Source organism: Colias eurytheme, chromosome 16 (genome assembly GCF_061535395.1).
Source record: "Colias eurytheme isolate Ceu_HAF_F1 chromosome 16, ilColEury1 Martin Lab GWU primary, whole genome shotgun sequence".
NCBI lineage: Eukaryota > Metazoa > Arthropoda > Insecta > Lepidoptera > Pieridae > Colias > Colias eurytheme.
The window spans coordinates 3,222,638-3,237,605 of NC_142995.1; the positions used below are offsets into that span (position 1 = coordinate 3,222,638).

At 32.0% G+C, this 14,968-nt stretch overlaps 3 protein-coding genes across 6 annotated transcripts; 2 read left to right on the forward strand and 1 right to left on the reverse strand.

Moving 5' to 3' along the window:
* Window positions 1–2,938: 2,938 nt before the first annotated feature.
* LOC149901663 (uncharacterized) lies at window positions 2,939–5,452 on the forward strand. Of its 2 annotated transcripts, none has more exons than XM_090110964.1 (5): window positions 2,939–3,173; window positions 3,381–3,697; window positions 4,369–4,486; window positions 4,704–4,861; window positions 5,153–5,452. In XM_090110964.1, exons 1-5 carry the CDS (start codon window positions 3,042–3,044, stop codon window positions 5,391–5,393), a joined length of 966 nt encoding a protein of 321 aa, XP_089967090.1. In that variant the 5' UTR covers window positions 2,939–3,041; the 3' UTR covers window positions 5,394–5,452. The 2 variants fall into 2 exon arrangements, with proteins under 2 accessions (XP_089967090.1, XP_089967091.1); XM_090110965.1 differs by having other exon boundaries at window positions 5,156–5,452.
* A 1,819-nt stretch (window positions 5,453–7,271) lies between these two features.
* Cks30A (Cyclin-dependent kinase subunit 30A) lies at window positions 7,272–10,827 on the forward strand. Of its 3 annotated transcripts, none has more exons than XR_016457593.1 (4): window positions 7,272–7,538; window positions 7,754–7,881; window positions 9,765–10,285; window positions 10,702–10,827. XR_016457593.1 is itself a non-coding variant. In XM_090110773.1 (3 exons), exons 1-3 carry the CDS (start codon window positions 7,483–7,485, stop codon window positions 9,815–9,817), a joined length of 237 nt encoding a protein of 78 aa, XP_089966899.1. In that variant the 5' UTR covers window positions 7,272–7,482; the 3' UTR covers window positions 9,818–10,385. The 3 variants fall into 3 exon arrangements, 1 of the variants encoding a protein (XP_089966899.1); XR_016457594.1 differs by having other exon boundaries at window positions 9,765–10,271; XM_090110773.1 differs by lacking the exon at window positions 10,702–10,827 and having other exon boundaries at window positions 9,765–10,385.
* A 1,857-nt stretch (window positions 10,828–12,684) lies between these two features.
* LOC149901665 (STAGA complex 65 subunit gamma-like) lies at window positions 12,685–13,765 on the reverse strand. The gene has a single exon (XM_090110968.1). It carries the CDS (start codon window positions 13,677–13,679, stop codon window positions 12,699–12,701), a length of 981 nt encoding a protein of 326 aa, XP_089967094.1. The 5' UTR covers window positions 13,680–13,765; the 3' UTR covers window positions 12,685–12,698.
* Between the last annotated feature and the right edge of the window lie 1,203 nt (window positions 13,766–14,968).

Here is a 14,968-nt window from a genome sequence, read left to right on the forward strand (position 1 = left end):
ATGGGACTCTCGACGCACTCTTGTAACGGACATGCGTCAATTAAGCAATCATTTGTTGCAAAACATGTGACATCCTCGATAGATGGAGACCTCTATATATTATGTAGTATAGGTATACTGTTCAATGTGAAATACATTTGTTAAACTATCTAGGTTTTTAATAGATGCATGTATGCACTATGTTTAACTATTTAATCAGATGTCGATGCAAAACGTTGCAATATCATTCCCTTTTAATAAAATAATATAATTTATGGAGAAGAAAATTACAACGTTTGAGGAATCAAGTTACTTGGGATATAAATATAGTCCCATTTAACACTTAAAACAAATGATTGAATTTATTCTTATTGCTATTTAACATTTCTTCGCTATTATTTAGTCTAACATTTCCCGAATTTAGCGCTTAAATAATACAGATAGGTTGACTAATGACATATTTTATGGGTTAAAAGTACACAAACATTCTGTTAAATTATCTAAACAAACAAATATATATACATTTTACAAAAGAAGTATAAACTTCTTCAAATATTATTTCCCTCTATAAGATTAAACTGTAGGATTCCTATAATTTCGTAGCACTTCGTAGCCCGGCGTAGCCTTACGTGACTACGCTTTATTAGCTTTGAGGAAAAGTTTAAATACGTACTGAAGATTTGTAGTGATACGTTAGCTACTATCAAGTAAGTATTCTGTGGCAATATAGCCAAAATAATGATTGATTCGTTATAAAGTCCTAGCTTTATATTTTTCATAAGACGTTGTAGAAAAATAAGAATGAAAAAAGTAAATGATAGGCACTAGGGCAAGAGGCAGTTTATTACAGTTAATGCAATGGAAATTATATACTTAATATTAAAAAAAAATTGTTTCATCGTTTCCGACTGATACGACATATGAAACAAGATATCCTAAATCTAACCGTTTTCGAAATATTTGAACTTTCATGAAAACTATCCGATTTTCGGCTATCACCATAGATATTATTTTTAAATGTATTTTATGCAATAGATTTTTACTTGTAAAATAAGATGATATAATAGGCCTCAATAAACAATATTGAACCTAAAATGAATAAACAAGTCGTTGTAGACGATTAAAATCAAAGATTTTTTAAGTAATCTAGTATAACCCTATAGCGCCTTAACGTTAATAGGTCGACTTAAACCTCTAAAAAGTTTTTACTTATCAAATAATACCATATTGCTATGTACTCCAAACCACGGCTTCACAAAAAAAATGAGAAACATTCAAAAATATTTATGTATACTAACATACTAACTTACCTGTTTATAATAGTTGTAGGTAAGTGATTTAGTATATTATGGATTAAGTATATTAAAATCTTAGAATAAAATATTTAAACTCGGCCGCAGTTTGCGCGAATTCCACAATATTACCTACTTACACATCGTATTGAATTACATTTTACAAACACGGCGGTGTAAATATTACATCTTGCGTTCACAAAATCATTTAAAGTTTATTTATAAAATAGATCTTAATAACTACAAAAATATCGTCACCACTTACATAAGGTATAATCTTGAAGTCCTTTTTATACACACAGTTACTACATTTATGACTTTGACTAGAGATTTTTTTACTTAGATTAGATTATTTCACGAAAAAACCATACATAATCACGGAACAGTACATAAAATTATCATATTATAAATTATTGCGCTCAATTCATTGAGCTATTATTACTACGTATATCTAGCTATTATTATACGTAGGTACCTATAACTCAATGGCTCAATTTTAGATTTTTAATTATTGGCGGGCCGAGTTGGCGGGAGAATATTTTTTCTTCGTAATTTAAACTTTTTATTTTCGTGATGTCCGTCTGGAAATGGCCAGTTCTAAAGTATTACAAAGGTATTAATTACACTAGAAAGTGCAGCTCTAGCAAAACTTAGTAGATTTTTAATAATATCTCAAATCTGTATTTATAGGAATTAATATTAAATAGGTACTTAAATGGTAAAAGTCCAATATAGATGAGGGACGGAAAGACTCTTGTTACAACGCTTATTACAACGCATCTATACCTGTATACATTAAAGAAAAGATAATTATTTGAAATAATATAATAAAAATAAATCGCCAAATACCTATGCTGTTATGTTAAACGTAAAACGTATAACTCGAGAACCGGCTGATTGCTGTACCGATTTCGTTAATTCTTTTTTTTATAATATTCCTTGAAGTACAAGGATAGTTGTTATGTGGGACAAAATGGACCACGGGTGAAACCGGGGCGGACCAGTAGTACAAGATGAAAATACAAAATACATCTATCATATCCGCCTAACAAGCAGATGTGTATTAGGTGACAGCCTTGTTCTAAATACTAACTAGAATGCAACAGGATCGTCCTGGATTAATTAATACAACACATAAAATCGACCTCAAATACAAACAATTGTGACATCCGATGCAATTTATCATTGTAGTCGTATCTATTACAAAGTCGTTACTCGGAAAAACTAAATTAATGTTATGAGGTTATTATCATTTCTTTTTTATCGTACATAAAAAATCGTTCAAGCTATTTGTATGTGGAGCAAAATAAAAAGATGCGATAAACTTTTAAGGAATCATTGTATACTCGCTGTGTTATTTTACAGCAAATGCAACAACACTTGATCAATCAGCCAAGTTTAGTAAGCATGTTGTACACAAAAAGCATAAAAATTTTTGTTAAATAAGAAAGTTTATTGTATAGCAGTTCAGTCAATAAAATGTATTGTTTCAGGTTTCAGCACTAATTTATTAATTTGATTGCCATTAATAAATATTTTATACTAATGTCAACACCATGGCCATTTATAAATTTAAATAAAAAAAATAAGTGTCAAGTAACTGACACTTGACACTTATTTTTTGGCAATGTTGGTAACTAAACTAAATAAAAACCCATGATAAAAACAAAATATATTAGTTAGGCGTTTATTAAAATTTAATTAATTAAAATAACATTTAATGTTATTTAAATTAATTATAATTGTTATTAATACATAATTGTAAGTTTAATGGATTTAAGTAGATGTAGGTTATGTTTACAAGATATTCATGGAAATAATGGATTCAGAAGTTTATTCGAAACACTTGAAAATGATACCGTGATAATAGGTGATAAAGTTGCGACGTTAACAAAAATTGAAGTGAGTGTCTAATAATTTAATAGAACCATTGTTAACTGTGTACATTTCCCATTATAATAAACAGCAATGTTGCAAATGGTACCTTCTCCTTAAAATATTATCCTTGATTCAATTTTAAAATGAATTACCTAACACTTTATTTAAATAAATCAAAATATATACATTAACATGTAACTAACTTCTATAAAAAGCTTCATTTTGTTACAGATACATCCGGATGATGGCTATCCAAAATCTATTTGCAACACTTGTATTAAAAAATTAAATGATTGCATAGAATTTATTGAATTATGCCAACAATCAGATATTAAACTTAAGAAAGTGAAAGTTGAGAGTGATGATGAATTATACATTGATATAGACATAAAAGAAGAAAACGTAGACCCAAAATGTGAGATTGTAACAAATGATGAAATAAATAACACTCAAGCTGAGATTGTAACAAATGATGAAATAAATAACACTCAAGCTACAAAATCAAAGAAACAACAGTGTTCTACTTGTGGAAAAGTTATGTCCTCTAGGTAATATTTTCTTGTTGCGCTCTGCTGAATACACTCCTAAATTTATAAATGCAAAGAATAACAAATATCTAGACTTGGGCAGCATAATATAAGTATAGACCTTTTTTTTAATTTGAGATAGGGAAGCGCTTGACCACAATCTCGCCTGATGGAAAGCTAAGGTGCGGTCTAAGATGGTACGCGCTTCCCTAGTAGGTACCGGTTCACTCTTTGCTTGAAGACCCCATATTGTACTTGTCAGAGAACACCTACCTTAATACCCTGTGCCTTGGCTACTTGCTTATTCAAACAACAGCCCAAGCTGAGGTTCATGGTCCCCATCAGGGGAGGTCGCACTAGCGTAGGTAGCTACCAGGGTTAACCTTCAGTTCACAGACGCATTTGCATTAAGATGTATTGAAGATACTACAACAAAGGCTCCAAGTATCATGTTTACTAGCATCTTAATATATATAAATCTCTTGTCACAATGTTTGTCCTCAATGGACTCCTAAACCACTTAACCGATTATAATAAAATTCGCACACCATGTGCAGTTCGATCCAACTTGAGAGATAGGATAGTTTAAACATGTAGGTACCACGGGCAAAGCCGGGGCGGACTGCTAGTTATAATATAAAAATTAGTAAATTCTAATTTTTTGTAGTGTTGTGTTTAATCTATTTTTTTAGGTACCGCCTTAAAACACATTTGGTTACACATACAGGAGAGCGGGCATTTCCATGCACTCATTGCGGAAAGAAGTTCTCGCTTGCACAGACTCGCAATGTGCATATGAGGATTCATACGGTAAAATAAAACTTAAATATTAATTATTTGTATAAATAAATTGTTATTTTCCATTTAACAATATAAAAATTTGATTCATGTCTACTTTTAATAGAAATAACGGCTACTTTCACTAGAACTAGTATATAAGTGTTCTTATAAGTTATTTATTATAAATAAATAAATAAATCTATTTTCTTTAATCTATGACCATTATAATAAAAAAAAACTATTTCAGGGTGAAAAACCATTTCGATGTACAATCTGTGGCGATGTATTTGCACAATCATCTGGATTCATAGCTCACAAACGAAAACACACCGGTCAACTGCCATATTCATGTAAACTGTGTCCGAGGCAATTCAGAACTATTGGACATCTTCAGTACCATGTTCGGTAAATTTATTTTACTATGAATAACGTTTTGAACTAAACAAATTATACACTCAGATCTTTCATGAAAACTACTCTATAATATTTATTAAAAAAAAAAAAAACATGAAAACCCGTTGCGTACTTGTAAAGCATACAATATATGGATAGATAGACACTATAAAGCAACATTGACAAGATAATATGAAGATAGAAATTATTTATATCAAAAGCTAAAATCGATTCGAAAGCTAGAGAAGAAACATAGCAGCATTTTACCTACAAGCAATGTAATTTTTAATCTTATTTTTTCAGCAGACATACAGGTCAAAAGAACTTCGAATGTGATACATGCGGCAGAGCATTTATCACCCGCCATCATATGAAACAACATATCTTAACACATTCTAGTGAGAAGCGACTTGTATGCTCCGTTTGTGGCTTAAAACTTAGTAGAGCTTCGAATTTAAAACGACATATAAGACTCGCACACAACGGCGTCGATACCATTCAAGATTCGAAAGTGATATCCAAAAATATCAGCAAAGAAACTTAGGATAAAATATAATATATAATATTTTACGTTCATAAAATGTTTAAATAAAGTTTATATAATTTTAATTTGTATCTTTTCATTCATAAAAATTGCCTATCTATCTCCAAAACATGACCGGTTGGTGTGCGGTTGGTTTGGTCACTACCAACCAACTACCAAGTGACCCTGCTGTCTGCTCACTTGGTTGAGCGAAAAAATGGGTCACTACCAACCAAGCCAGTGGTCGTGGGTTCGATTCCCACGCAGGGCAAATATTTGTGTGATATATATTGATGATTGCTCTGGGTCTGGGTGTTAACTATGTTTATAAATATATTTAAAATTTATATGAGTGTTTATCGGCCATCTAGTTTCCGAAATTCCTTAAATATTTATTATTATTAAAAGAACCGATTGTCGCTAGACAAGTTATTGAGAAATGAAAATTATAAGCTTAGAAAAAATATCGTCGTGACCTCGAAATTAAATTCTGAAATTTGATTTGATTGCGAAGAGATAGATAAATGTTCTAAACAAAGATATCGATGATTCTTATTCATGTTCTAAATTATCTAATTTCTTTAATTTAACAATATTTTTGGTGCGCTTAAAACACATGCTTAAAACCTGTAAAAATTCGATTCATGTTGTGACTTGTGATCATGGACGAATATAATATGCTTGTGATCAAGCTTGTGATTATAAAATAACTGTCAATAATTATAATAGAAAAAATTAAATACTATACCCGTTGTTTCATTTTAATCTATTACAATTCAAAATTAAAAGCAGCGTTTCCTACAAAATATATAATAAAACTTCAATTCAAATAAATTCAAAAACCGTTAAAATCGGTAAACATATTTAGTATAACATCACCAAAACAAGTTGGCAGTTGGCATTACTGACGTTATGGTGGCAGTACACATTGGGCCAACGTGTTGGGCCAACGGGTTGGGCCAACGTGTAGAGAGCTACTTGGCGGTATGTTGGCTTCATTAGCCTAGTTGGCGCCAATATTGGCAGGCCAACCGAATGTTGTCGGTTTTTTGTGCACACATCAAAGGATCTTGGCGCGCTCCACAAACAGCGTTCACACGTTGGTGTCTTGTTCAGTTTGTTGTTACTCGTCAGCGGAGACAGTATCGTTGCGCGTCAATGAAATTTGTTCCGATAGCGATGGCGGCGCCGAGGTTTTACAATTCGTAGATTTGTATCGACATGAAGGAATAATTTGGAATCCACGGCATGAACTACACAAAAATAAAACCATATGACTCAATAAATTAGATGTTCTATTTTCTATTTATTATATTATTCTAGATGTTTTTCTTATCTAACTTTCATACAATGCGATAAAAAAATGAATATATTTATAAAATGAGTAAAATAGTATTAAAAAGTTACTTGTTCTTAAAAATTAAATAACAATATACAATGAGCATTATTTTGATCAAATTGTGCTTTATTACATAAATAATATTATCATTTAATAAAATAATATCTAAAATCTAATCTTTAAAGTTTCGTTTTATAGGTAAGTAGTTAAAATTAAATTAAATGTACACATTTTAAACATTTGAAAAAATCTAAACATAATAATGTTTTATTTATACAGTTATAAAAAAAGGACAATAGAGATTGGAAAATGGTATCATCGCAGACGGCAGAGTACACTCATTGTTATTGATGCACATGTACGTAATAATTAAACGCACTGTATATAATTAAATTGCCGCGGCTGCAAGAACTTCTACGGACTACGTCCATCCTTGAAGCGCCAATGCAGAATGATCAGTACGCCAATGTGTGAACAGGAATCTTGATATCCTTCATTTTTTCCCAACACGTTGGCCCAACGCCTTGGCCCCATGTGTACTGCCGCTATTAAAGTTTATTCGAATTTCGAAATTCATAACGTATCTTTTGTTGCTCGTGCGCTCTCGAAGTTTTCTTTGTGCGTTCTTCAGAGATTATTGAAGATAAAGTGAATTTAATCATTAAAACTAAATTGGAAATTGAAAAAGTTATTGCGCTTTTACTTAAATTTGTGAAAAGTTTTGATTTGTAACTCAATACAAACCAATACCGGCTTAAACAAATTGTCAATATGTCACGAGATATCTATTATTCAGATAAATATTACGACGAGGAACATGAATACAGGTATTAATATGAAATTGAAATTTGTCCCAACGTAATTCAAATACTTTAATACGCTTTTTTTCTTATAGCAGGAAGATTTTTGTTATTTTGGTTTCAGACATAATATTCGCTATGAATGTTTTTGTTTCATAATGTTTAAATTTTTAATGTTTCTATTACTTTGTAAAGTCTAGTTGTAACTAGTATACCTATGAAGATACTTTGTTTACTTATAGGCATGTAGTATTACCGAAAGAAATGGTGAAATTGGTACCAAAAAACCATTTGATGTCTGAACAAGAGTGGCGTAGCATTGGTGTACAACAGAGTCAAGGATGGGTACACTACATGACGCATCAACCAGGTTTGTTAAATTGTACTATTTTTTTAACTTGAGAATTATTTATAGTTTTTAACTTTTGAATTTAAAAGTTATTATAACCATTGAACTAACTACTATACAACATTGAACTAACTTGTTTGTTTCTCTGTCTGTTTGTTCTCAACATTATGTATTCTTTGTATACACATTAATTTTATAAGAAAATAAATATAAAACAATCTATACTTAATATTATAAAGCTGAAGAGTTTGTTTGAACGCGCTAATCTTCGGAACTACTGGTCCAATTTATATTTATAGCCCATTAATCAAGGAAGGAATCATTATCATCTCACTAAGTCCAGCGAGCGGAGCACTGCGGATAAAACGGCAGAGCACAGCTAGTAACTAATCTAATAAATACATCGTATTTCATATTTAAAATTTGTAACTTTATTGCATCACTACATAGTATAAAACAAAGTCGCTTTCCCTGTCCCTATGTCCCTATGTCCCTATGTCCCTTTGTACGCTTAAATCTTTGAAACTACGCAACGGATTTTGATGCGGTTTTTTTTAATAGATAGAGTGATTCAAGAGGAAGGTTTATATGTATAATAACATCCATTAAATAGTGGAGAAGTACTGTTATTTTTGAGGTTTCTAATGTGATGTCGTAAAAAATTACATTGTTTCCGCTTATATTGCAAACGCAGGCTGAACCCTACGAGTTTTATCAAAATAATGTACTAAGAATTATACACATTGAAAAGGTCTACAGAAAAGTCCGCGATGGTATATGTCTATCTCTTATGGGTAACCCACAATAACATTTTTTTGTCATTTACTTTTTACGACAAATAATAGCTAATTTTTGAAGCGATTTTCACCAATACAGCATTAATCCTTAACCAATTAAATACCTTGAATACATTGTTCATTTAATATAGATCTATATGGCACTTTACACCGTATGATTTAAGTGAATATTTTCGAAGATATTACAGATTTAAAAATTGCGGGACGTAGCGTTTGCGGCGGTACCGGCCGGCCGCGGGGCCGCTATGTTTTTATATACAACGTTCACAGTTTTTCTGTAGTGTATTTAGTATCAGCATTGCACCCGTGCGAAGCCGGGGCGGGTCGCTAGTTACAAATAAAAAGGAACATCCAACAACTCAACGAGCCAGAAACCATAATTTGTTTGACTGTTAATAAGTGGTTTGCATATAAGAGAAGAACAATATCAATAAGAACTTGTTCTCCTTATTTACATAAATTGCTTGTATCATAATAATAAACTTGAAGGACTGGAAGGACAGATCATCCAACATAATTCAACATAATAAATAATAAAAAGAATAGTACCTATCACAGTAAATGAGGAAAAGCTCAGCTGAGCTGTGTTGAGAGCTATGCCCCGCAGTTTTACCCATGTATACAGCCTTCCTCGATAAATGGACTATCTAACAATGAAATAATTTTTCAAAACAGACCTGTGGCTCTTGAGGTTTACGCAGTCAAGCAAACAAACTATTCAGCTTTATAATATTAGTATAGATAGTCATATTGTTTATAGTATAATTGGGACCAGGGTTGATTAAGCGAAAATTCAGATATAACCGAACATACACTGATAAAAAGAAAAACAAAATGTCACACATAGAGTCAACTTTAAAAAGCAAAACCTAGTGTCTTGGCTTTTGCTTTCAACAACAACAGTTAAAATCTAATTGAATTAGCTGAATTTCAGTGATTTCTAACTTCTAAAGGCAAAACAAAACCAAAATTACATTATTTTAATTTTTTTTATACATGCTTTGGACCGATTTGGTTAATCAGCGTACTACTGAACTAATAAATTATAAATTGCCTTCAACAAAATTTCTACATGCTATGATTTTAATATATTATTATCTGTTTCAGAACCCCATATTTTATTGTTCCGAAGAAAAAAGACAGTACCACTAAAGAAGTGAAGGAATTATTAATTTAATTAATGTATTTAAGTTGTAATTGTACAGTTCTGTCATGAAATGTAGATGTAATATTAGTTAAGGGTTGCTTATAACAAACTCCACATAGTTATTTCATGTTGATTATGAAATATGGAGGTCCATGTTTGTGCCATGACAGAACTCGAGTTCCTGTGTACTTGTGATAGTTACAAATTTATGTATACTGTGTCTAAAAGATGAACATTGTAACACTCCCACCAATAATTATCATGAAAGATGCCCACCTTTATATTATAACTTATATATATAATCGTTTTCTTAGATGACGCTGGTAACTTGTAAATAAAAATCACGAATTGGCCTCTTACAAATCTCTAGATCTGTTTTAATGTGATTAAATAAAAATTAAAATGTTTTTTTGTAAAGTCTTGTAATAATTCAAGAAAATTTCAACCACAAATTATCCATGTGATGTGTAAGATTTGTATTGTAAGATATTACTTTGGCATTGTTTAATAGCGCTTTGTCAAAAAAAAATCTCTCATTATGTTTGTTATGAGCAATGATGATGATCTTCATTCCATATAAGATTTACTCTTAGAGCGAGCGCGCACGAGCAACTTTGTCTCCGCAACAATTTTGTCTCTCCCATCAGTTTGTATGGGGAGTTGCGTCGCTACGTGCGCGCACTTTCATACTAGCCCATGGGTGAAGAGACAAAATAGTTGCGGAGACAAAATAGTTGCGGAGACAAAGTTGCTCGTGCGCGCTCGCTCTTAGTCATTAATTAAGTTAACTAAGTTTCATTGCTTGACCATTACAGTTTACTTTATCAGAATTGCTTTATTTTTAAGATAAGAAAATTTGTGTTAAGTTTGACAAAATATTCATTTAATGTATTGCAGCTTTTAATCCATGCAGCAATCCCATGTTATAAGTTGAATCAATGATTTGATGTGAGCACAACAGTGGGACCCTGTTTTTTGAATACAAATCAAATTGGGTACAAATAAATTATTTGGTGCTATGTTTATTGTTGTTTTATTACTTGTATGTTTTGTAAAAACCTTTATCATTGAAAACGTAGGAGAAAACATAGTCCTATAGATTATTTGAAATTTACCAAAGGTGACTTCAATATTACTTTTTTATGAGTCACTTTTTTGCAGATCACCTTGGCTCTCTAATTCCTTTTATAAATGTCAAAATTCTTTTAATTTTATAGGTACCTTCCTTTGTATATTAAAACTAGCCCCATGCATGTTCAAAGAAAAACCTTGCCCTCTATATGTGTGCAAAATTTCATTGTAATTGGTTCAATAAGGTAAGGTGGGGTAAGACTAACATAGTTTGTTGTTAGAAATGAAAGATCGCTTCATACACTGAAATTTCACATCTTACTGTTAAATGAAAAATAACACTAAATTAAGATTTCTTTACACTTTTATACAAATCTTTTAATTTTCACGCAAGTATACTGGAATCCGATTTATTAAATGAAATCTATAGACTATTTGAACTGCTAGTCTTGCCCCACTAAACGGGGTAAGACTAACACTGTTTTTATTCTTTGATTTATAACATACTTTCTTAACTTCTGTCAAAAAACCGTTACATAACAGTTGTCACTTAGATTTTGAACTTTATGTGTTACAGAATAACGTTTAGTTTTGCACTTATTCAGTTTTTTCTTTATTTGGGGGAAGACTAACATATGACAAAAATTAGGGGTGTAGAACCTTTTTTTCTTTATTTGGGGGAAGACTAACATATGACTAAATTCAGTGTAGAACCCGGGAAATCCTGTAGTAAAATTATCAAAAAAAGTCAGAATTTTTAAATATCAGACAGAACATATGTTGACCTCATTAAAAGATTAGATAATAAAGAAATAAAATCAACGTTTTATTACGTCTTTGAATATATTTTTCAAAAAAAAATCAATTAAGTACTTAAACTTACACAAAGAAATTAAAGAATAATTACATAAATAATTTTTAAAAACATTCATTAAAAACTTAGAAGTTATTTGCTTCTAATGTAATAAATATTTATGAGGATATTTTTTTAAATTAATTGTATATATGCAGAGAGAGCAATATTAGCAACCATCCAAACGTCAAACCAATTTGTTAAAATAAGTCATCATCATCATCAGCCTGTGTCAGTCCACTGCTGGACATAGGCCTAAATAAGTACCTGTACCTACCATAGATAAAAATGTTTACAACATCTGACTTGGGGCAAAACTGCCATATGTTAGTCTAGCCCCAGGTCGAATGATAGTCTTACCCCACCTCGCGATTTAGAGGTCATGTATTTGTTTTGATCAATTTCTCTTTAAATAAATTGGTTTTATGTGGGACCAATATCATTACTTAAAAGCTAGTGTTATTGCAATTATATTCACGTATGTAACGTTCCAAATTCACCACTTTTTCCCTCGAAAATTTTATTCTAATCACTACACGCTGACCTCGAGTTTTGCCTCCTCAAATGTCAACTTAGAAATGTCTCATGTTCACATTTTTTACGTTAAGTAGCGACATCTGTGTTTTGAGCCGAGAACTTCCTGAGTATTTCCTACTTTACCAGCGTATCAAACTAGAGAAAGAAGCTGTGCTTATCGAGTTAATACACTGTGATAGTCTTCCCCCTATGATTGTCTTACCCCACCTTACCTTACCTAGTATTTGTGTGAAAGAGTAACATACATACACATATACATCCATCCTCACAAACTTGCATTTATTATATTAGGATAGAATTGAAGAAAGTTTTTTATTTTCTGACCTTATTAAAAAAATTAGACCTGAATTAAAAAAATCTTGAAGCATTGAATGGCATTAAGAATGTTTATGAAATAGTGTAAAATAAAACAATGTACATAATATTCACTTATTTATTTCCTCTTTTTCTTCGCATTAGGTGAGAGGGAGGACATTTTGGCTGTTTCAGGCTGTGAAAATTCTAATGATTCTATTTTTATGTCATCTGTTGATACAGTGTCAAGCAAGTCTAATCCCTGCAATTGCTCTTGTTCTAAACTATGTAGCATCTGAAAGCCTGGTTCAAGTGATGGCGTGAACGCACTGTCCAAAGCAGCAGGGAAATGTAATTCTGGCACTTCTTCAAGCTTCAGTTGTGGAGCTATATCTCCAAGAGCCAAAGTTTCACATTGGGCCCTTAGATCTTCACATTTCGCTTTAATTCTACTGTGATAACGGACAACACGATTCTCATAAAATTCATGTAAGTTTCCTACATTTAAATCTGCAAATACTTTCGATATTATGTCTGGAAAACCTGATTTTAACCCACTTGCTTCTCTATCAGCTACAGTGCGCATTAGCTTACACATATTCGTCAAATAGAAATCTAAAGCATCTGCAACTGCATTTAAAGCCGTATTCGTACATGTAGGTATACCAACGTGTCCTATGCCTATAGCTGCACATTGTCGCAAGGCCCTCTTGTGACTTTCAGGCGTAAATGGTAATATGACTGGACCTTTACCGAGGGAAAAATCACAATATTCTTTTGGTAGGAAATTAATGGGAGGTACAGCGACATGTTTATTTATCAAGTCCGGTTCAGGAGGTGGATTCGGCAAACTTAAAGCGTCCAGTCGTGCACCTTCAAACACTGAATTTTCAGTCTGTTCTAGTATAGCAGACAATTGTCTCGCGTAAGCGTGCAGTTGAATAGTATGTGTAATTAAATTTGGCTTTGGTAATTCAATAGGCGATGACTTTACAGTAATTGGTATTTCGGGTATATTTTGCATTCCTAGTTCTATGATTGGATTGAAGTTTACACTTTGCAAAACCGTTTCATCCGGTTCAGGCTCTTCAAATTCTCCCCAAAGTATTCTAGTTGACATCGTTATTTTTTATTGAAATGTTAATTAATTATGCCTGAATAAAGTTCTTTTTCTTTGATAATTGTTATGAAGTTTGAATGTTTTGTTTTTGAAATTTGAGCCCTTGAAGTCCTTGAACCTTCAAATCTGTCAGCTGTCTACGCTTCAAATCCACAGATTAAGTATTTTATCTATGGGATTGGGAAGGCCATAAACAAAGAAGAAGAAGAAGATTAAGTATTAGAGCGTATACGCATTATGCGGGTAACCGCATTGCGGGTAGCCGTCCGGCTGACCGCAAGCACAATTATGTACCTACGTAATATTCATTTCTATGCGCACTGTGCGGTCTGCGGTTACGTACATAATTGTGCTTGCGGTCAGCCGGACGGCTACCCGCAATGCGGCTACCCGCATAATGCGTATAGGCTCTTAGTTTGTTCCAAGAAGCTTATATCTTATACACTGGAGATTTCGGTATGAACATTTGACGTGTAACAAGAAAATTGTTGTGTTCTATCACTTTCACACCTAACTTGGTATTGCCACTGTTAATACGAAGTTTTCCCAAGGCTACTATGTATGCTGTAATATTCTGTGTAAAAGGTTAGTTTTTGTACATGAGTTTGTTGATAAATTGCCAACAACGTCATTCAGAAGCATTGTTGGATGAGACAATTATTATTTATGCTAAATAAAATAAGTATCTGAACCGATTATTAAAAAGCGATATTCCCTGATTATGGGTAGTTACCATAATAAAATTGTAGCAACTCTCACTTTGACAATATGACATAAGTGTCAAAAAAATTACGTCGCTTCGAATATTTAAGTTAATATTGTTGCGTATTTAATAAATATTTTCCGAATATTAATAATGTATTGCATTGTGAAAAATTGCAGAAGTTTTTGGACACCAAATTCTGGCCTATAATTTCACAGGCAAGTGTATATTTACGTTATTTACAATATTCCTCAATACTCATGCATTTACCTGTTTAGAATCATTTTAATGGCAAAAATCGTCAAATTTATCATCATTTTACTAAGCAATCCTGTTAAATAAGTTCTTTTCCTAATACTTTCATCATTTTTCAACAAGTTTTCAACAAACAAATTTAACAAGTAAGGTAACCATGATGATGGGTTTTTACGGATAGCGACGATAATATATTGCTAAACAATATTATGTGTCTTTCTAAAACACACAGCGTTGGTGAAGAAAGCTGTCTATGAATCCCATATATCTCTATGAAAAAAGGGTCACCTTACCGAATATCGATGGATCTTTCACCTCACTAGCAAGAGCG